At 40.2% G+C, this 21040-nt stretch overlaps 2 protein-coding genes and 1 long non-coding RNA gene across 5 annotated transcripts in view; 1 reads left to right on the top strand and 2 right to left on the bottom strand.

Moving 5' to 3' along the window:
- The window catches only part of LOC146664111 (uncharacterized), a 15098-nt gene extending 12297 nt beyond the window's left edge, over nt 1–2801 (bottom strand). For all 3 annotated transcript variants that reach the window (XR_014913100.1, XR_014913099.1, XR_014913098.1), the window contains exon 1: nt 211–2801. This is a non-coding gene — a long non-coding RNA (uncharacterized LOC146664111). The remainder of the gene's footprint in view (nt 1–210) is intronic.
- Nucleotides 2658–11323, top strand: LOC146664110 (uncharacterized). Its single transcript, XM_085417179.1, has 3 exons — nt 2658–2825; nt 4063–5246; nt 9880–11323. The coding sequence occupies exons 1-3, from the start codon at nt 2714–2716 to the stop codon at nt 10393–10395; spliced, it is 1812 nt and encodes a 603-aa protein (XP_085273305.1). The 5' UTR covers nt 2658–2713; the 3' UTR covers nt 10396–11323.
- LOC146664109 (uncharacterized) lies at nt 11323–21040 on the bottom strand. The gene is made up of 2 exons (XM_085417168.1): nt 20854–21040; nt 11323–17300 (listed from the first exon to the last, which is right to left on the bottom strand). The coding sequence occupies exon 2, from the start codon at nt 17262–17264 to the stop codon at nt 15912–15914; it is 1353 nt and encodes a 450-aa protein (XP_085273294.1). The 5' UTR covers nt 17265–17300; nt 20854–21040; the 3' UTR covers nt 11323–15911.

Raw genomic sequence — 21040 nt, 5'->3', positions numbered from 1 at the left:
AAGCGCCTCTGGACAACAGATGTGATTTGTTGCTATAGTTACTGTTAAATTTAATCATTGATGTCCATTCAGGACTGGAAGTTTTATATTTCTTAATATCCATCTATACTCAATGTGAATTCCATACGTTTAACAGAGCTGTTTGACTGATCACCTAATGTGTGACAAAAGAATCCGCTGTGATGCTATTGACAGTCTGCGCTCTCTCACCTGTCTGTAAAAGTTGGCCTTGTCTCTCTCACTCGTTGTGACACCTCTCTCCTCTGTTGCAGAACTTCCAGCCCGTGCTCTCCCTGTGTTCTGTGTGCCCGACCGTTTCTCCGTCCCCTGGTTTCCCACGGCACCTGTGCAGAGTTTCTGTTTATCACCTTGCTCTTGTTTAAGTTGTCTCCTCTCATTAATAAATCTTGTAAATAATTGATAACCAGCATAGTAGGCGCTCCTCCAACGTATCAAAATATAGTTTATTTTGGGGCGATCGTGGCTCAAGAGTTGGGAGTTCGCCTTGTAATCGGAAGGTTGCCGGTTCGAGCCCCGGCTTGGACAGTCTCGGTCGTTGTGTCCTGGTCACAGGTGGTCAGAGGGCCCGGTGGCGCCAGTGTCCGGCAGCCTCGCCTCTGTCAATGCTCCCCAGGGTGGCTGTGGCTACACTGTAGCTGCCATCACCAGTGTGTGAATGGGTGAATGACTGGATGTGTAAAGCGCCTTGAGGTCCTTAGGGACTAGAAAAGCGCTATATAAATACAGGCCATTTACCATTTATTCTCCCTCTGACAGTTAAAACCATACACATTGTCTAAAATATAGATAGAGTGTGCAGCCTCAACTATTAGAAAAATGTAATGACCATCTTTATCTATGTCAGAATTCAAAATTATACCATTAAATCTTCCAAAATCTGAGTTGAACTGTTTGCAAAACAAAAAAATAGCCTTATGTTTAACACTGTTTCTTAAACCTCTTACATTTAAAGAAATAACAGACAGAGAAATAAGGATAGTAACGAAAATTAAAAGTGACAAATAAGAAAAAGCTTACACCAAGTATATGAAGAAAAGTTGAAATGGGAACCTGGTCACTTAACCCTTTAAAGCCAGTCAGAGCGGGCACGCTCCGTTTTGCTTAACTATTTTTAAATCCCGGTAGCACTGCAACCACGTAAGCTAGCGCAATATTTTTCTTTTGCATATGAAACCGGAGGGGTTGTACTTACATCTTATGCCATCAGCTTGTCCTCGATCACAGTTTCCTTCCACATAAAGCTTTGCAAAAATGTCATAAAAACCACTTGCAGCAACAAAAACATAATATCCCAGAAACACGCTTTACCCATCCGATCAGCTGTTTGTAACACTTCCTACGTCCATCAGCGCAAACTATCGCATGTCCGCCATGACCTGCCCGAAACCGGAAGTGACGTATTTTGCGGAAATGTAGTTTTTTTTTTTACCATCAGGACCTTATGAGCCTATACTTGTGTTTTTAAAAGTTATGTTTGACTTTATGACTTTCTGTGTCGTTTCTGGGACGCTTAGGACTCATATTGCACTGCTGGAAATAGTTTACTTTGATGCATATGCTGTTTTTTTTTTTTGGAAATCTGCATTATAATATTTATTTTCGTTTTTCCTGCAGTATATAAAAAATAAAACTATGAAGACACTTAAAATAAATTTCCTGTGGCGGGAAACTATTTTGTGCAACTTTTTTGTATTTACAGTTTTGAGGGATACGCCTCTTAAATTTCTCTAACTAGAAATATATGTAAAAAACAAAAAAACAAAAACAATTTTAAATGTTTTTGTAGTTTATTGCACTTTTTTGCAATTTATGTAATTACTATGCACTTAATGCATACATATCATTAAAATTTGGGCTATAATGGTTGTATTGATGTATATCAATTTGAAATGCTCCCAAAAATGGCTCTACAGCATGTAAAAATATAATATAAGCTCTGGCGGACTTGGTTCTATGGTAGGTCTTAAAGGGTTAAGAGAGTTCTATATAAGATGAGAACTGCAACCCCTGAGTAAGGAAATTGTGAACTTGAATAATAATAGGAATACAATAGTCTAAGAAAATAGAACCAATGTGGTAAAAAATAAAATAAAATTAAATTAAATGCTTCTAAAAGCATTTAAAGGGAGCTTTTAGAAGTTTTCTTGCTCCAATTAAATGTCAAAAGGGAGTTTTTCCTTCAACATTAACGCCGTCATCACGATTAGTTCAATTTTTAAGAAATTAAAGAAATATCAACAGAGCACCTATTTATAAAGACTTAAAGTTTCATTTTTAAAACTAATTGGCCCCTTTCTGTCCTGTTTTCTGCATTATAAGCCTTATAATAATAATATTAATAATTATTATTATTGTTGTTGTTATTATGAGTATGATTATTATTATTATATACACTGTTTCTTATATTTTGTTATCATTTATATGTTCTTGTCTATAATTTCTGCATGAAAAATAATTAAATGTTTAAAAATACATTTTAAAAGTGTCTGTTACGTTTTTTTTCCTATTTAAAAAAAAGGTGCCTCCGCAAATGCCTGCCCAAAACACCCCAATAAATCCATTTCACAACAACACTGAAAAATGGGAGCCCTGTCCAACTATTGATGAGGTCGTATAGAAGTGTGAATACACGGCCACCGAGTCGCCTGGTTCAATTCAAACGAGCTTACAGTTGATTTTAAAGACGAGAACAATGAATGAAGCGGATTATCGTCAACGCAACGGCATCGAGAGTCAGCCTTATGAACGAAAGCCGCAGATCAAACCGCATCAGCTGCAGGATGCTGATCTCAACCAAACTACCGGTGAGAAAATCACAGATTTAACGTGAGATGTTTCTCCGGAAGGAAACGGCTTCCTAGCTGCTAGCTCGTTGTACTGGTGGGCGAAATAAACTTTTCACCTACAAACCGGCCTTTTTAAATGATGTAAATCTGCCACAAATCGATGTTAAAACGGCTTAAAAACGGCGGAACCCATCGGTGGTCCTGTGTAGTACCCGGGCGTTTTAGACGGGGCACACAACAACAGCGTTAATATTGTAGTTCAGCGTAAGTAAATGGGCGAAATTTGATTCAAGGTGTTTTAATGTCCAATGTTTTTACTCATCTTAATAAATATAGATTTTAGTGAGCTGGCTTTATGTAGGATAAAGCCATCTCACTTATATAGCCATCCATCCATTGGCTTCCGCTTATCCTTTTCAGGGTTCCGGGGGGGGGGGGGGGGGGGGTGCTGGAGCCTATCCCAGCTGTCATAGGGCGAGAGGCGGGGTACACCCTGGACAGGTCGCCAGTCTGTCGCAGGGCTAACACACAGGGACAGACAACCATTTGCACTCACACCTATGCACTTTATTTGCTTAAACTGCCCTTTCCTGTTCTTAATAAACACCTATCACTGTACCTACATTGTAATCAATTTAGTGCTTTTTGGCCACTTAAATTATCTTTAAACTGTTTGGTTGTATTTGGTGAAATTTCTGCTTTCCTTTTGGTCAGGTTGCTCCTGAAAACACAAAAAACATAATAAGAAATCATAATAAAAAGTAAAATAGAAAGTCACCTTGGTAACAACTGATTCCAGTTTGTCCCTTCTGGCTCAAAATGACTTGGTATTATTCACCCCAACAAGTCATTTGTTGCAACAGTGCCTCCTATTAAAAGCAGTAAGAGCAGCAAAAAGGTGGAAGATGAAAAAGGGATCTTTATTTTAAACAAAAGAAACAACAAGCTCTTAAGATGAATTTAGATTTTTTTTACTGACATTTAGCTGGTGATAAGTTAGCAGATAGAGGTTTTTTTGTTGACCTCTATTTATTGTAATTGTTTCAAGGGCTTGTTTTGTTTTTGTTACTGTTTGTGGTGTTTTTTAATAACCTGTCTCATACAATAGTCATTATTCTAACCCTTTTTATTCACATTTTAATGACAGATTATTCTTGTTTTTATCTGTTATTTTTTTATCTGTGTTTTATAAGGTTATTGTGTTGTGATATTTGCAAAATAAGTGCTTTCCAGGTGATGTCTCTGTGTGTTTCAGAGTTTCATGCTGATGTCCAACAGCTGTTGGTGATTAAAGAAGAGGTTCCCCCAGAATGGAGCCCCTCTGATGACCAGTGGTCCCAAGAGCCCCTGCGCATAAAGGAGGAGCGTGAGGAACTGTGCACCACTCAAACAGCAGAACACTTTAAAGGGCTGGAGGATGCTGATACCAGCAGGCTCCCGTTCACTGCTGCTCCTGTGAAGAGTGAAGATGGTGAAGAGAAACCAAATTCTTCAGAGCTTTACTGTCATCAAACAAGTAAACAAATAAAAACTGAGACTGATGGAGATGACTGTGGAGGACCAGAATCAGCCAGAAACCTTGATACAAAAAGTACTTTACAACCTAATGAAGTGGAAAATGATTCGGACTCCTCTGAGACTGAACTCAGTAACGATGGTGATGAATGGCAGGGACCTTTGTCAGATTTTAGACCTGGAACTGAAGACAGTGACAAGGACTGGGAGGCAAGCAGGTCACCTGAGTCAGGTGTAAATTGTCACGTGAGATGTGACACTACCAAAAAACCCTTTAGCTGCTCTGAGTGTGGAAAATGTTTTCTCCACAGGCAGTCTCTCCACAGACACATGAGAATCCACACTGGAGAGAAACCTTTTTGTTGTGCTGTTTGTGGCGAGAAATTTAGCAGGAAGACACATTTTAAGACGCACATGAGAGTTCACACAGGCGAAAAACCCTTTGATTGTGGTTTTTGTGGTAAAAGGTTCAGCCAGAAGTCAAATTTTAAGGAACACTTACGAGTCCACACAGGAGAGACTCCATTTGGCTGTGATGCTTGTGGGAAAAGATTTAGAGTTAATTTTACTCTTAAAAGACACATGCGAGTCCACACAGGAGAAAAACCGTTTGTTTGTGTTGACTGTGGCAAGACTTTCAGTTCCAATACGCACCTTAAGACACACACGAGAGTCCACACGGGAGAGAAACCATTTAGCTGTGGTGTTTGCGGCGAGAGATTTGCACAGCAAGGGGTTCTGAAGAGTCACACACGAGTTCACACAGGAGAGAAGCCTTTCGGTTGTGGTCTGTGTGGAAAGAGATTTAGACAGCAGAATACTCTCAAGAGACACATGAGCGTCCACACGGGAGAGAAGCCGTTCTCCTGTGGCGTCTGCGGCGAAAGATATACCAGACAGGGAAGTTTGAAGAGACACATGAGTGTACACACAACTGCAGCTTCAACAACTGAATCACATGCCTGTCATTTTGTGCCTGAACATCTCGAACCTTTTGGGTTATAGACACTTGACTTCTGTAGCTGTTTTCTGGCCTTTGATGGACCGGGCGCCTTTCAGTCTGTCTCACTGATTTTTGATCGGATGTATAAACACTACATGACAATCTGTCTGCTGGCTGTGCTAAATATGAAGTACTAATTTTACTGAACAGTAATCTAAAGTTTTTATTACACACTTCTCATTACTAATGCATTATAAAGTAATACTGCACAAAACCTTAAAAAAAAAAAAAGGACATGCAGAAATGATTATTTTTAGTAGATATTTTGAAGTATTTGCCCAAAACAACGAAAAGTAGGTGACTGACAGCCTGTAGAGCAGTTCCCCAACCCCCGGGCCTCGGACCTCTATATGTAAAAGTCCTCGTAGCTAGACTGGGCTGACTTATTGATCCTGATTGCAAATGTTAGTTAAATAAATCCTGAATATGCTGAGTTTTTTTCCTCATAGTGCAGGCCTCTGGAATTTCAGTCTTGTTGCTTCCTTCACAATTAACTGTATTAAAGATGGAATAAAAACTGTTTCTTCCAGCTGCTTCCTTATTTGCAGATTACCACACATTAAATTTTTTACACTAATAATAGCTGAACAATGTTTTTGGGTTTGTTTGTGGTTATAGAGCATTAGCAGTATGAATAAGGACTTTTGTTTTTGAATTTGGATGATTTTTCATTGCACTTAAATGAGCATGCTGGTTGTCTGACAGTGAATAGAAAATACAATATGTATTTTCTATTTCTCTATTTTGCAGTTTATTTGCTTAAACTGTCCTCCACCCATGAGGTGTGTTTGTAATAAAGCCTGAAATTAAAGTTTAGTGAAATGCACGTCTATTACCAGGTCAAAAGGGGTCACCATCAGCCCCAATAACAGTCCAGGAAAGGCGATAGAGTCCAAAGAAGACAGAAACTGTGAATCTACAAATATGAACATCTAGATGTCTGAAACTGTACATATACAGTATTTTTCAAATAACATTGTTCTTGCAAATATAAGAGAAGATGTTAAAATGGCTGGCTTTAAAGAATAATTCTGGTTGGATTTTGAATGTTATTAATTGTTATTTTTGTTTGTATAACAACAAACACATCTCTTCTTTCTGTTTACATTAATACTCATGTAAAACACCTACAGTGAATCTAGATATTGCCACACAAAGATTCAATGAAAAAGATGAGAACTTGGCAGTGTGACATTACAGGGTGTGGTGGCTGACCACGTAACACGTTGCCAACACACTTCTGACTAATAACTAATAATAGCAGACCTCCTCTGGCAGGAAAAACATCAGCAATGATCCTGGAGAATTTAGCTGTTGCTGTCCATCAAGCAAAGGTTATGAGGTCATTTCCAAATAAGGCTGTCATTGTACAATTAAAAATATTATTCTCTTATTCATAAGTGAAAAATATTCAAGGTAAATGTTAATGTTCGCAGCAGTTTCATCCCAAGTGCAGTGCTCAGAGAACAAAAACCCAGAGCTCCATTCAGACTCTACAAGCCTCAGCATGTTAAATCTTCACACTGAACATAGTTGGTTTGGAAGTGTTGCCAGCAGAACATCTCAGCTGTCTGAAAAGAACATGTCAACATGGCTTAGGCATGCAATGCTGCATCTGAACAAACAACAAGTGGAGATGTTTGCGTATAATGCAGTGTGATATTAGGTGAAAACCAGATATATCAGTACTAACACCTCATACCAACTGTCAGCTCGCCGCGATGGGTGGGACAAGATTTCGGCTTGGACACCTTCCAGTCACTGAGTCAACCACAAACTCTATCCCGAAGTATTCCAGATTCAACTATGAGGACATCAGTCCAACAGCTAAAACTAAATGGTAAAGTCTGCTTCTCATGTAGCACTTTTCTACTCCAGCTGAGCACTGAACTAACCCCCGACCTGATGAGTAGTAGGTGACCTGCTCTACCTCCTGAGCCACAGCCACCCCCCAAAAGGAGACTGCTTGGTGAAAACTTTACGGTGGCCCTGAGAGGCCAAACGGACTGCAACTTCAGAAAACACTTGCAAAAAGAAAAACGCTGCAAAAAGAAAAATGCTGCAAAAGCACACAAAACACAACGGAAATAGGAAAAAACACAATGGAAATGTTTCTGGGGAGACAATAACCCGACGGACCAGTTGCACCAAAACATGTATGTATATTCCAGATATCTGTATTAGAATCATATGATTACTACACATTTACCTCTCCTCCACTTCTTTAAAGTGACTCCCAGTCCCAGCGCACTTGTTAGCATGTTTTGGTTCGTGCAACTGGTCCGTCGGGTTATTGTCTCCCCAGAAACATTGTTGAAAACGGTGGTTGTAACAAGTTTTTTTTATTTATTTATCTGCTGACTTCCTATCAGCTCAAAGCAGTCTGGTGCTTCTCCTCTGATCTCTAACACCTACAAACATTTACAAACAACCACATTCAAAGTCACTTAAATCCCCTCCCCCAGCCTGATGCATCAACCTGAACTTCAGCAGGTCGTTTTGCCCATGTCAGCATGCCTAAATGGAACGAGCCGGTGCAATGTTGATTATTAGATTATTGATCTGGCTGATTATTAGATATTTGTGTTTCAGAGCAGTTGAACAAGTGTGCCTAATAAATTGGCCTGTGAGTATATATGTGCCCCTTTGAATAGAATAGAATAGAATAGAATAGAATACTTTTTATTTGTCAATTTCTTCAAATGTACTTGTACTTTGTTGTTCTCCTTTGAAGGACGCAGAGTATAAACGTGTCTGAAGGTCCGATCCACACTCCAGACCAGTTAGTGGTGGTAATGCATCGGTTCCTTGTTTGCACACCACCAGTAAAAATCATAGATGGGGTGAAGGTGTCTGCGCAGGTGCCTGCTTAAAACACAGAAGACCTCTGTTTTGGTGATTCGTGGTGATCGATTCTGCGCTTGCCTGGTTCATCTTTAAGGAGCCTGCAGCTTATTTAAGGAAGAAAACAAGGGTGTTTTATCCCCACTGTGTGTAAACACGGTCCGTGTAAACAGTACCTAAGTATCAAAGTTGGAAATATAAAGGTAAAAAATCTACACTGTCTACAATAAAATGTGGGTCACGTTGAGATTAGTTGCTCATCGGTGCCAAAAACATAGTCAAGAGGATTTATGCAGGGGTTATAAAAATACTAATAATTTAAAAATGACCTGTTCTGCATACATCATAATTCACTCTTTTTTAGCTACTTAAAATCTCACTGTAGAACTATTTTGCCCTTGAAAGAGAATTTCTTAAAAATATTAACTGGAAAAATATATTTTTTAAAAATGTAAAGGTCACATTGCCAAAAACTGATTGCAGCTTCTTTTTGACTCAAAATGATTTGATACCATTTGTGAGAGATCTGTTTGACAGATGATAAGCCAACAAGTCACAACAGCTTTAATCCTACAGGCTGGGACGGCACTTCCTCTCTTTTCTTTGATAAAGGATGCTGCAATGTATGCTCTGCTATAGGAGGTAATAAGGAAGTAATAAACTAAAGAATTGAGAGAATCCATCCAGGTCTTGACCTTGAAATATAATATTATAATTTAAACATCAAAATGTGAAATTACTCGAGTGCAAGGCAGTTTGCTGATATGTTGTTTTCCTTGTCATTGTATTTATATTTGCTGATTAAGATACACTTCTGGGGCCTATACTACAAAACACCCTGAGTTTACCCAGGATATCTTTTCCTTATCTGGCCTGCAGACAGACTAAGAGGTCATACAAAAGCGGTTATCAGCTTGATAAGTAAGCACAGGGTTTCTTAATCTCGCTGAGTAGGTAAAAGAGGTAGAGTTGCTGCTTTTGACCAATCAGAAACCTGAATCTAGTTTTTTTTTAGAAAGTAAATAGAATGATAATATTAGATGTATTAGACGCACGTGTTTTGTCATTTGTGTTTTAAGTATTAGTAAAGTGTGAAAAGAAAATCACTTTCCAGTAATAAAAGAAGTTATATGAAGTGAATTTGTCATTAGGACAAAATAGAGATTTTTTTTAAAGGCAAGAAAAAATACAGCGTGTGTAATTTAACAAACGTGTCACTAAACGTGTTTTAGGAGCATGAAAAAAAAAAGCTGGAATAAAGAAGCTCTTAAGAGTCGTTGTCAGAGGAAGACGAAGACTTCAGATGCTCTTCAAAAAATCTTTAGAGATAACATAATATATTGGCTCTTTTAACCAAAGTTACAGTCCATAATGTGCATGTGTGTTTCATCGGTGCCTGCAGATGTTCAGCAGCTGCTGGTGATTAAAGAAGAGGTTCCATGGAGCCCGAGTCTGGACCAGCAGGAAGCAGAGCATCTCTACATAAAGGAGGAACAGCGGAAACTCTGCAGAAGTCAGGAGGGAGATTTGGAGGAGACCAATATCACCAACTTCCTTGTAAAGAGTGAAGATGATGAATAGAAATTTATGTCCTTGGAGCTTCAGCCAAGCCAAACTGAACACATCTCAGAGGCTGAAGCTCCAAACAGCAACTCAGCCAAAGGGAGGAATCCAGAAGAGGATGGAGGTATACAGCTGTCAGATGCTAAGTTACACACTGTGGAGAAACCATTTGGTTGTGACAGCTGTGGTAAAGCATTTAGTTGCAATATGCATCTCATAAGGCACATGAGAGTCCACACAGGAGAGAGACCTTTTGTTTGTGACGTTTGTGGCAAAATATTTACACAACAGGTGGTTCTGAAGAGACACACGATAGTTCACACGGGAGAGAAACCGTTTGGTTGTGACATTTGTGGCAAAACATTTAGACATCAGAATACTCTTAAGAGACACACGAGTGTCCACACGGGAGAGAAACCATTCGAGTGTTCTTTTTGTGGTCAAAAGTTTAGCCAAAAGACTCATCGCAAACAACATGTTAGAGTTCACACAGGAGAGAAACCATTTGGCTGTAACGACTGCGGTAAAATGTTTCGTCGCAATGCGCATCTCAAGAGGCACACGAGCGTCCACACCGGAGAGAAACCATTTAGCTGTGGAGTTTGTAGCGAAAGATTCACCAGACAGGGAAGTCTGAAAAGACATATGAGGGTCCATACGTGATAGAATTTTGTTTGTTTATTTGTTTTTTAACAATAACATAGTATTTTTATACCTTTTTATTATATTTTTTTTAATCTGTTGCTTCATTTCGTCTGTATTTGTTACAAATTCAGAAATACAATGAGAGCCGGATTAGGTGTCAATGAATAGAACCACCTTAGAGTGTAAAAGGTGAAACTTCATCATCAAGGGTCAGACTTTTCTCGCCGGGATCAGCATTTAGGAACAGCTTTTTTGAAATACTGTGCTTTAAAAAAAACTAAGTTGGAGTTATTTGGCAACTGGAGTAATAAACATGTTGACACACACCAAAGACAGCTTTTCAGGAGAACCACCTCATACCACCTGTGAAGCACAGCGGTGGAAATTTTATGATTCAGGGTCATCATCACTGTACGTGTTCAGAGGATGTGATTTCATCCAAGTTAGTTAAACAGGAGTTTAATGATGGTCCTGATCAAACTATTAAACCCCACAGGTGATGCTTTAAAAATGCAGAAATTGTGGATTCAAAGCAGTTTTGTATAAGAGAGTGGTAAAATGCTTTTTTGCAGGCTGATGTAAGAGGATTGTGGATAACTATGCTAACAGCAACAAGAAAGAAATTGCTTCTTTTAAAACTACTGTCTGAGAATAATTATGTCCTTATTTTTGCACAAACTGCTGTTTTATGGCTGAATAAATGACCAGAAAAGCTGGTTGTGGTGTTGCACTGTTTGTCTGTAACAACAGCGTGCAGTGATTCATTGACATGTGTCAAGAGACATGAAAATGCAGTTTATAAGCAAGAACAGAGTTTGTACAATTCTAAAAAGCTTGAAAGTTGATATTTGGTGTGATGATGGGTGTCTTTGTTCTTCAGCACACTCTGAACTCTCTGAGGAAGCTTCCTGTTATTTTTAAGTAGTCTTCAGGAATCGTTCTCCAGCCTTTGCTGGAATATTTTATGCTTATCAGTAGGGATGGGTATCGTTTAGGTTTTATCCGATACCGGTGCCAAATCGGTACTTTTGAAACGGTGCCGGTGCTCAAACGGTGCTCAAACCGGTGCTTAAAGAATGGAGAACACAAAATTGGTCCAAAAACCTCTCATGTTCAGCTGTTTTTTTGTAAAAAGATAACAATGTTAGCCTTTTCTGCAGCTATGGGGCATATATGGTATCACTCTTGGCTGGAAGCAGTGCTTAAACAATGGAAAAAACACAAACTTTGTCCTAAACCTCTCATGTTTAACTGTTTTCCACTTTTTCTTTGGTCATTTTAGCCTTTTTAGCCAGGGTGAAGGGAGTATCTGCCATCAAACAAGAGGACAGCCGCATGTAGCTATGATGATGTTTGCTAGTTCACCTTACATGCATTAATGTAATAACGTGGTTAGCCTACTCAACGTAAATTAGCTACTCACGCAGAGAAGAACGGCTGCTGCTGCATCATCATCCGTCATCATTTCTGCTACACTGGCAGGGCTAGGGGCCAGGACTCTCCTCTTCGTGTTTTTGGGGGATGTTGCATAACAGGCAACCCACCCGCAGTAGATGTGCTCAGTGTGAGGTCTCGCAGCAAGCTATCAAATACGGCGCATTTCTGGGCTTTTAAAAAAACGCTATGCGTCGCCAGGTGTTTCATCGGATTTGAGGTGTCACCTCCTTTGACAGTATCACAGTATCAGCTTAAAGAACTTGTTGCAGGCTGCTGAGTTTGCATCTTCTGCTGTGAAGTACAGCCAGACTTTTGACCGCTTCGCCTTGGACATTTTTAATCTGTAGCTCTGCTCTAACAGAACGTACGTACCTGGCCCCGCCTACTATCCTCGGAAACGTTAAATGATTGGCTAGAATCTAAAGTGTATCACAGCTCAGGAAAATAAAGCACCGAAATGTGCGCTGCTTTTCGGTCTGGTTACTACCGTTTATGTCAGAACCGGTGCCATCATGGCACCGGACACCGGTACCCATCCCTACTTATCAGTCTGTTTTTTCTTTGGTGGGGTTTTGACAGGTTGCTAATAACAAAGTACCTGAAAATACTATTTAAAAGCACTTCTGTTTTACTGGAGCACTCCAAGCACTTTATAAGTTGTCTTTTTATGCTTGAATGACTCATAGGCCAGTGTTAAGGGGCTTAACAAACAAAAAAGGAAAAGCATTTTTAAAAAATTGTCAAGTACAAGGACTGGACTGTCCAAAGGAAAGCTTTCAAAACCTGGAGAAGTATTGCCCAAGAGCTCAAGAGCACTTTTTTTAATTCACAGAAAGTTAAACTCATTGGAAACAAAATAAAAAGACATGAAAGTGGCTCAAGACTTTTGCACACTATTAAATGTTTTTAGTATGATTATTATGTATATTGACTGTGCATATACTTTGTTTTGAGCATGTTAAGTTAGTGATGGCGTGATGAATGTTCCGAGTCTTGAAGGCGCAGCGACTTACAAAAATGGATGTGATTGTACTTCTCTGAAAGCTCGTATGTTGTTCTCCATATAATCAAAACTGCTGAACACATAATCTGGTCAACAGCAGAGTTTTGAGTTTAAAACCACCAAATTTTCACTGATTATTTTACCAATCATGCTGTGATTCTCTGCTGAAGTAATTCTTTTACATACTCAAACTGTAAAGCTGATTCTCAGTAATACCAACAAAAGAATATGTGCAGTGAATGTGGCACGCATATAACAAAGTTTCTATGTTTGGTCCTGATTTGCAGATTAGAAAACTGATCATTATTATTGAGTATTTATTGCAAAAAATATAAATGAAATGAATTTCCCTTTGACCTTAAACTGAACCTCTTTGCACACTGCCTTCATCAAATTATGGATAAGTCATTTAGGTTAAACTACTGTGTCTTCATCAATTAGGAGCCATGCAGGCAAAGGTATATATTGTGTCCCACCCCAGTTTGCAGCTGGGATAGAGTGTGATTAATGTGGGAGCACACAGGCGTAGGTGCTCAAAAGTAGATCTCGCAAAACAAACTCGGGATCTCGCAAAACTTTTGCAAGATCCCGAGTTGTAGTAGGTCTGTAGTAGGTCTCGACCTCCCGTTAGCTTCGAGATGGTGGGTGTCAGATCTCCGAAAACGTCAGAGCACTTTTGCAAATATGTGATGTCTTGTAAACCAAGCAGATCTCGCAAAAGTCCGTCTTAATTTTTTTTTTCTCCCATGTACCCTGCGGGGCTCCGTATGATTGGGACCTGATGAATGTAAAAGCAAAGTTTTTTTTTTTACCTAATTTTTGTTTCTAAGAAAAATCAGAGCCACATATGAGGATATTCGTTTAAAATTTCGATAGAACAGTAGCAGTATAATGTCCTCGTAAGTGGGTATCAGGCCCTTGTAGAGCAAAATTGAGTATTTTGGTCTAAATAACCCAAAATGTGATTACCTCATATGTAGACGCCAGGTCCTAGGTTAACTCTTCTTTTGATAGTCATTTGTATAGTTGTATAGTTTTCCTTCCTCTTAATCATTAGCTTAATTAATGTAAGCTGTTCCTTGGATTCCCTTCACTGGACACGAATAGCCTGTTTCCTTTCGAGCATTTATAGTTTGAATTTTTGACCTAACTAAACTTTAGCTTTAGTTAGGTCAAAAGCTTCTTTTTGCCCACCCGTCCCATGTGGAACATGTATTCATCTTTATGTGTGGTTTTATAACTTTTAAGTGCTTTGCAAATATTTGATATTATTACATCCAATGAAGGTTATATGACTTGACCTCACATGCTGATAAACTTGTTAAAACAACATCCGGGTAGCGTTGGAAAATGTTAACAAGCTCCTCCAGTCTCTAGGCTACAGGATTTTGAGTTCTGCCAATATTTTGCACTTACCTTTAAGATCTAACTAGTCCTAATGACAGCTTTAATTAAAAAAACAAAAACAATCCAGCTGTTTTGTTGAGGACAGTCTCACCAAAACACTGAAGAAGAAGAATCATATGCTGTTACTGTAACAAAAAGGTAAGTCTGAGAACATTCTGATGCGTTACAGGAACACACCTTTAATAAAACACTTTGAGAGACAACATGCAAATACAGCAGTACATGTAGTAGTGTTCTCGTCAACAGGCAGCTGAATCTGAAAGTCATTTACATTACAGTACATACATTTTACAAACAGGATTGGCTGAAATGTATATTATATTACAAAGTAGTATTTTTCAGTGAACCTGCCAGTAGCACATAGTAAAAGAAAAAAAAACATTCGTTTAGTGATGCTACATGGGAACTAGGGTTGGGCGATATGTAAAAATTTTCCAACCGGCAATCGTCAGTCCAACAATCGCCGATGGGCCATATATTCGTGCGTGCGCAGACGTCTTGATGGGCGGGGCCATGTAATCATGCACGTTTACACCACAGAAGAAGTTCAAATATGGATGAACTAATTTCCAAAAAAACAAAGCAAAAAACCGCTGTCAGCGTTAACACGGCTTAAACGCGGTCATCACGATTAAAATTTTTAACGCTCTCGACCCATCTGGAGCGCAGAATGAACAAAATTAGGACAAACTGCCGAAATGCGTTGACAGAGATATTTCAGGGATTTTGACTCAGGCTGTGCTCCAGATGGGTTAATTGTTAATCGCGTTAGTCATGATGAAGGAGTGTTAACGCTGACAGCACTAAAAAATTAAAAGTTGCCAATTTGGGATTTCTTTGGCCTTAAACCAGATGAAAGAGGTAAACCTAAGGATATAACCAAAGCGGTGTGCCACTTGTGCAGACGTATAGTTCGAGCAAAGTACTCAAACACGACTAACTTGCATGAGCATGCACGTGTCCACCATCCGGCTGAGTATGCTAGGCTATCAACAGCTTCTGCAGCCACATCAACAAGCACTTGGGCGCACTCTGAGGTGGGGGCATTTGCTCGCAGATGAAAGAGGGTGCTGTTAAAACAGCGCTATTATTTTTTTCTGTTGACTGCTTTTATTAGCTCCATCATTATTAGCAAACTTGCTCATGGGCAAACAAATAAATAAATCGCCCTTGTAAAACTAGTCGATATATTCGTCCAATTGCCCAACCCTAATAAGGACTACCATAATAATCCACCATAACAGTTTTTAAATTATGTTTTCTGTTCAGATTAGTTTCATTCAGACTCACTGCTTAAACATCAAAACACATTATAAAAAAGTCTTTGTACGAGCACAAGTATTGGTGTGGACTGACATACAACAGAGCCCAACAGAGAGTTAATACGTAGCGCAGGCTTAAATTAAGTGTTTTTAGTAACAGTACAGTTGTTTTCTACTTGAGTTCTTTAAATAACAAAACCTGAGGTTAGCTTAGGGAAACTAAAGAAGCCTCAGCATTAGTATTTCATTAAACATCCAGCAGATGAAGCAAATATCATTTTGTTTAAAATATTCTGAACTACGCACTGAAGAAAGCTTAAAAAACGTAAACGTTACAGGACAATAAAAAAAATGCTGTGGTTCTTGCAGACTTGCCTCCACACGGCAAATAATCTCTTACAACAAACCAAGCAGCCTTGACGTTTTCATTCTGCGTGGACTCTCATGTGTGAGTTAAGATGCGTCTTACGATTAAATCTCTTGCCGCATTTGTTGCAGTGAAAGGGTTTCTCTCCCGTGTGGAGCCTCATGTGCTCCTTAAGATGCGTCTTTTGGTTGAACCTCTGGCCGCACTCGTCGCATCCAAACGGTTTCTCTCCCGTGTGGACTCTCAAGTGAGTCTTAAGATCTGTGTTTCGGTAAAACCTTTTACCGCAGTCCTTGCAACCGAAAGGTTTCTCTCCAGTGTGGACTCTCATGTGGGTCTTAAGGTGCGTCTTTCGTTTAAACGTTTTATCACAGTCACTACATTGAAAGGGTTTCTCTCCTGTGTGCACTCGCATGTGTGCCTTAAGATGCGTCTGCTGGTTAAACCTTTGCCCACAGTCTTCGCAGGCTAGCGGTTTCTCTCCGGTGTGGACTCGCATGTGAGTTGTCAGATTTCCCTGCTGGCTGAACCTTTTACCGCACTCCTCGCAAACAAACGGCTTCTCTCCGGTGTGAATTCTCATGTGCGTCTTAAGGTGTATCTTTTGGTTGAATCTCTGTCCACAGCTACTACAGCTAAAGGGTTTCTCACCTGTGTGGACCCTCATGTGTGTCCTGAGATCTGACGTTCGGTTAAATCCTTTACCGCAATAGTCGCAGCTGAATGCCTTCCCCCCGTTGTGCATTTTCTTGTGCCTCTTAAATTCTGATTTTCGGTAAAATACTTCACTACACAACTCGCAGATAAACTGTTTCACACCTGTTGGGGCCACCACCTGGGAATCTACGTTTTGCTTTACCTCGCAGCTGTTATCAACCAAACAGCTGGAAGGAGTTTGTCCTGAATGGCATGTCAGCTGTTTCTGAAGACACTGCTTGTAGATAAACTGCTGACCCCACAAAGTGCAGCTTAAGAATTTTTTTGCCGCATTACAGTCCACATCCATATTTAAGTCCGACTCCAGTGCCCTGCCCTCCTTCCAGCCGCCATCGCTGTCTTCGTTTTCAGGTCCAGACTCATCAGTAGTCTCAGAATAGTCTGAAGCCTTTTCATCAGCATCAGGTTTAAACTCACTTTGAAGATCCGGGTCACTGCTCGGTTCTTGTCCATCGCTCTCAGGCTCTGTATCTCTGTTGTCCTCAGCTTGGCTTTGATGAAAGGGTAAGAACTGAGGTTTTTCTTCATCATCTTCAGTTTTCACAGGAACTGCAGTGATTATGACCTTAATGATATCCGCCTCCTCCAGACCACTACTCTGCTGTTCCTCGTGGCTGGTCAAGATTTCCTCCTGTTCCTCCTTTATGTGGAGGGTCTCCGGGTTCATGCTGGTCCAGACTGGGGTTTCACTCATGAGGAACTTCTTTAATCACCGACAGCTATTAAACATCTGCAGGAAAAACAGGAACAAGTTAGGGATGTAACTGTGTCGACAGTTAAATCCAGCTGAAGAGCAGATTCTCAGCAGTAATTCAACAGGCTGAACAAAAATGTAGCATTAACCATAAAAAAGCAAAGCCAATTTTATGCAGAACACTTTTATTCCTTTTGTTTTTCTTATTTTTTAATGAATGGCCGATAGGCAAACTAAGGCTAGATTTTCTACATTACGTCTTAAGAAACGCCCCTGAATGCAATATGATGCTTATGCTTCTTTCCCTGCACATCAATTTTGAAGGCTTTTTCACTTTTCCTAACACTGATGATCAGGATAAACGGCAGCAGATTAGAATCAAGCATAACATTTGTACATTTTCTAAATCATCAAATTAATACACGCAGTTTCCTGTAACAAAGCAAGTCACAGTTTTCACTTTAGTCAGTGATTTTAGTAAAGCACGGCTTAACAAATTGCACACATAAAACATGCTGTAAAGAAAAGAATCAGTGAAAATGTGGTGATTCCAGCTGATTTAAATCAAACCTGCTCGCTCCTAGCAGTTTTAGTTTTTTTTCTATCAGCTGCAGACTCACCCCTCACAACTCATCAGGAAACTGACAGACCTGGGCATCAGCTCCCTCATCTGCAAATGGTTACTGGACTTCCTGACCAACCGCCCCCAACATGTCCGGCTGGATAACCGCTGCTCATCTACCATCACAATGAACACCGGTGTACCACAAGGCTGTGTGATGAGCCCTTTCCTCTACTCCCTCTTCACCCACGACTGCAGACCTGCTGATGGTTCCAACACCATCATTAAGTTTGCAGATGACACCACGGTGATTGGCCTCATCAGTGACAACGATGAGGCCGCCTACAGGGAGGAGGTGGATCGTCTGGCTGAGTGGTGCGACACAAACAACCTGCTGCTTAACACCGAGAAGACCAAGGAGCTCATCGTGGACTACAGGAGGAATGCTGACCCACATCCACCCATCCACATTAAGGGGACGGCTGTGGAGCGTGTGAGCAGCTTCAAGTTCCTGGGAGTCCACATCTCCGAGGATCTCACCTGGACGACCAACTGCTCCAAGCTGGTCAAGAAGGCTCACCAGTGCCTCTTCTTCTTGAGGACCCTGAGGAAGAACCACCTGTCCTCAGACATCCTGGTGAACTTCTATCGTTGCACCATCGAGAGCATCCTGACCAACTGTATAACAGTCTGGTACGGGAACTGCTCTGCCTCGGACCGGAAGGCGTTGCAGAGGGTCGTGAAAACTGCCCAGCGCATCGCCGGAGCACCACTTCCTGCCATAAAAGACATCTACAGGAAGCGGTGTCTGAAAAGGGCTGGGAAAATCATCAAAGACCCCAGTCACCCATCACATGGACTCTTCACCCTCCTGCCCTCTGGGAGGCGCCACAGGAGCCTCCGGACTAAGACCACCAGGTACCGGAACAGCTTCTTCCCCACAGCTGTCAGACTCCTGAACTCTGCCTCCTGACATCTGACCCACGTTAAACTCATGGACTGAACATACACACACCCACAATGGACAACTGTACCCTCAAACACACAATAATAACATGGAGTGAACCACCACTCACAACCACCAGCACTTTATATAGCCTCTGTAGAAACTATCTACACCCTCACTTATCTTAACTGCACTACTGTATAGCTCTGTGTAAATAATCATTCTGTACATTCGATAATCTTTAATCCTACAACTGTTTACAACTTGCATAGTTCCCATTTCTGTATAGCTGTATATCTCAGATTCTGTAAAGTTATTTATTTCATATTCTGTATAGTTTTTCATATTTATATCCTGTTCATAGCCTGTACATAGCTTGTACTCACTACAGCCTTTACATACTTAGTTATAGAATATTCACAACATACTTCATACCGTGTACATTATAACATACCATAATAGACCCATTTCTGTAGTATACTTACATATCTATACTATTGCTAATATATATTGTAATATATCTATATCACTAAAGCACTTCTGGATGGATGCAAACTGCATTTCGTTGCCCTGTACCTGTGCATGTGCAATGACAATAAAGTTGAATTCTATTCTATTCTAATTCTATTCTATTCTATTTGAGAGTACAGATTAAATATAAAAGCTGACTTCAAGCATAGGCTCAGTTTACGTACAAATTTAATATGAGATCAGCAAGTACAGTTTACATGGCCTGTTTTAGGATCATGCCAGTAAAACAATGAAATTGTAAAACTGTTTGCTACCAAGAGGAAAAAAACAGGCAAGAAATAAAATTGCATTTATTTCTTTAGAACCTTCTACTGTTCACACACAGAGGTCCAAGGGATCTTCCAGGAATGATGACGCTATTTCATGGTGAATTGATTGGTCAGTAGGCAGAGATTTCATACGTGCTGATCTCTAATCTGTAGGGTTAGGGGTATGAAATACAAAATCCTGCTTTGTGGTACCTGCTGCAGACCTCTGGGGAATCAGTGGGAGGGTCTAAAGATTTTCAGTAGCTTCTAAAGTCTTTGTGTTTCCCTGACGAGCATCAGTAATAAAAATAGATCCTCAACAGCAAACAATTTTATTGTTCTATGAGCATCATCTGATCTTAACCTACACTTTACTTGCTTGTACATAACCCTATGTTTGAATTCTGTTTTTATATATTATTCTTTACTCTCAAACACTAAACAGCACCAAATCTGCAGCCAGCAGAATAAAACAAATTGTTGGGAGCAGGTTATGTTCAGAGTTTCAGTTTAAAATAATGTGGAAGTGCCATGTTTTTATACCTTTATAAAAAGATGAATATTTTACACTGCTGGAAACACAGAGTACAAACTAGGAATAAACTAGGCTAAATCACCAGATTAATGACTTCTGCAATATCCTTGGATATGTAATAAGTTCTGAGGTGCCATTTTTCTTCATTTGTTTGTATTTTCATATGTTTATTAATAATCGTTAAAGTACGATAATATTGGATAATACTGGATTTGCTGCAGTCTAAAAAAACCCAAACAAAATCATGATTTTGGGGGGGGGGGGGGGGGGGATCGGCCTCAACAGGATGTCAATGTTTCTGTACTTCCGGTTCAGACAAAGAGCTGGAAACCGTCCGACTCGCCAGCTGCTCTCTTCCCCCCTGCGGCTGCGGCCTTCAATTCAGGCTCAGCTCATCTAATTCGGGCCTATATAATCCACAAAAGCGCCCAAATACTGCGTTTCATCGCGGCTTTTGTCACAGACTGAATAAAAAGAGATTTTTTACTGTAAAAATAACTTGGCTGTGTGCGCGCTGTAAACCGTCCGGGTATCCGCTTCAATCCTCGCTATTGGGTTCCGCCTTTTTCATTCGCGTTAATACTTCATTATTAACTAATAAATAGCCGAACTATGGTCTTTTGTCATTTGTGTGCCGTTTGGGATTGACAAGAGATGAGATGCTCCGTTTTTGTGTAACTCTTTTCTTCATCCACCCCCTACGATGAGCTAGCAGCTAGCCGTTTCCTCCCGGAGAGTCACTGCACGTTAAATCTGATTTTTCTTACCAGCGATCTCGTTTTTAATCGATCCCCTGGTGCTGATAGACTTCGAGGGGTTTAATTTCTGGGTTTAATTCAAAAGACCGTCTCAGTGTTGCGGTATTGAAGATCCACTTCGTTTATTGTCTCCTTTTTGCTGCTCTTCTTTGGTGAACAGTGCACGGGGAGCTGACTTCAGGTGCGTTAGCACCAC

This window comes from Rhamphochromis longiceps, linkage group LG8 (assembly GCF_057381845.1).
Source record: "Rhamphochromis longiceps isolate RC_006_pf linkage group LG8, R_longiceps_female_GT1.1, whole genome shotgun sequence".
Lineage (NCBI taxonomy): Eukaryota > Metazoa > Chordata > Actinopteri > Cichliformes > Cichlidae > Rhamphochromis > Rhamphochromis longiceps.
The sequence above is the reverse complement of the archived record's forward strand: the minus strand, read 5'-3'. Positions and strand labels throughout refer to the sequence as shown.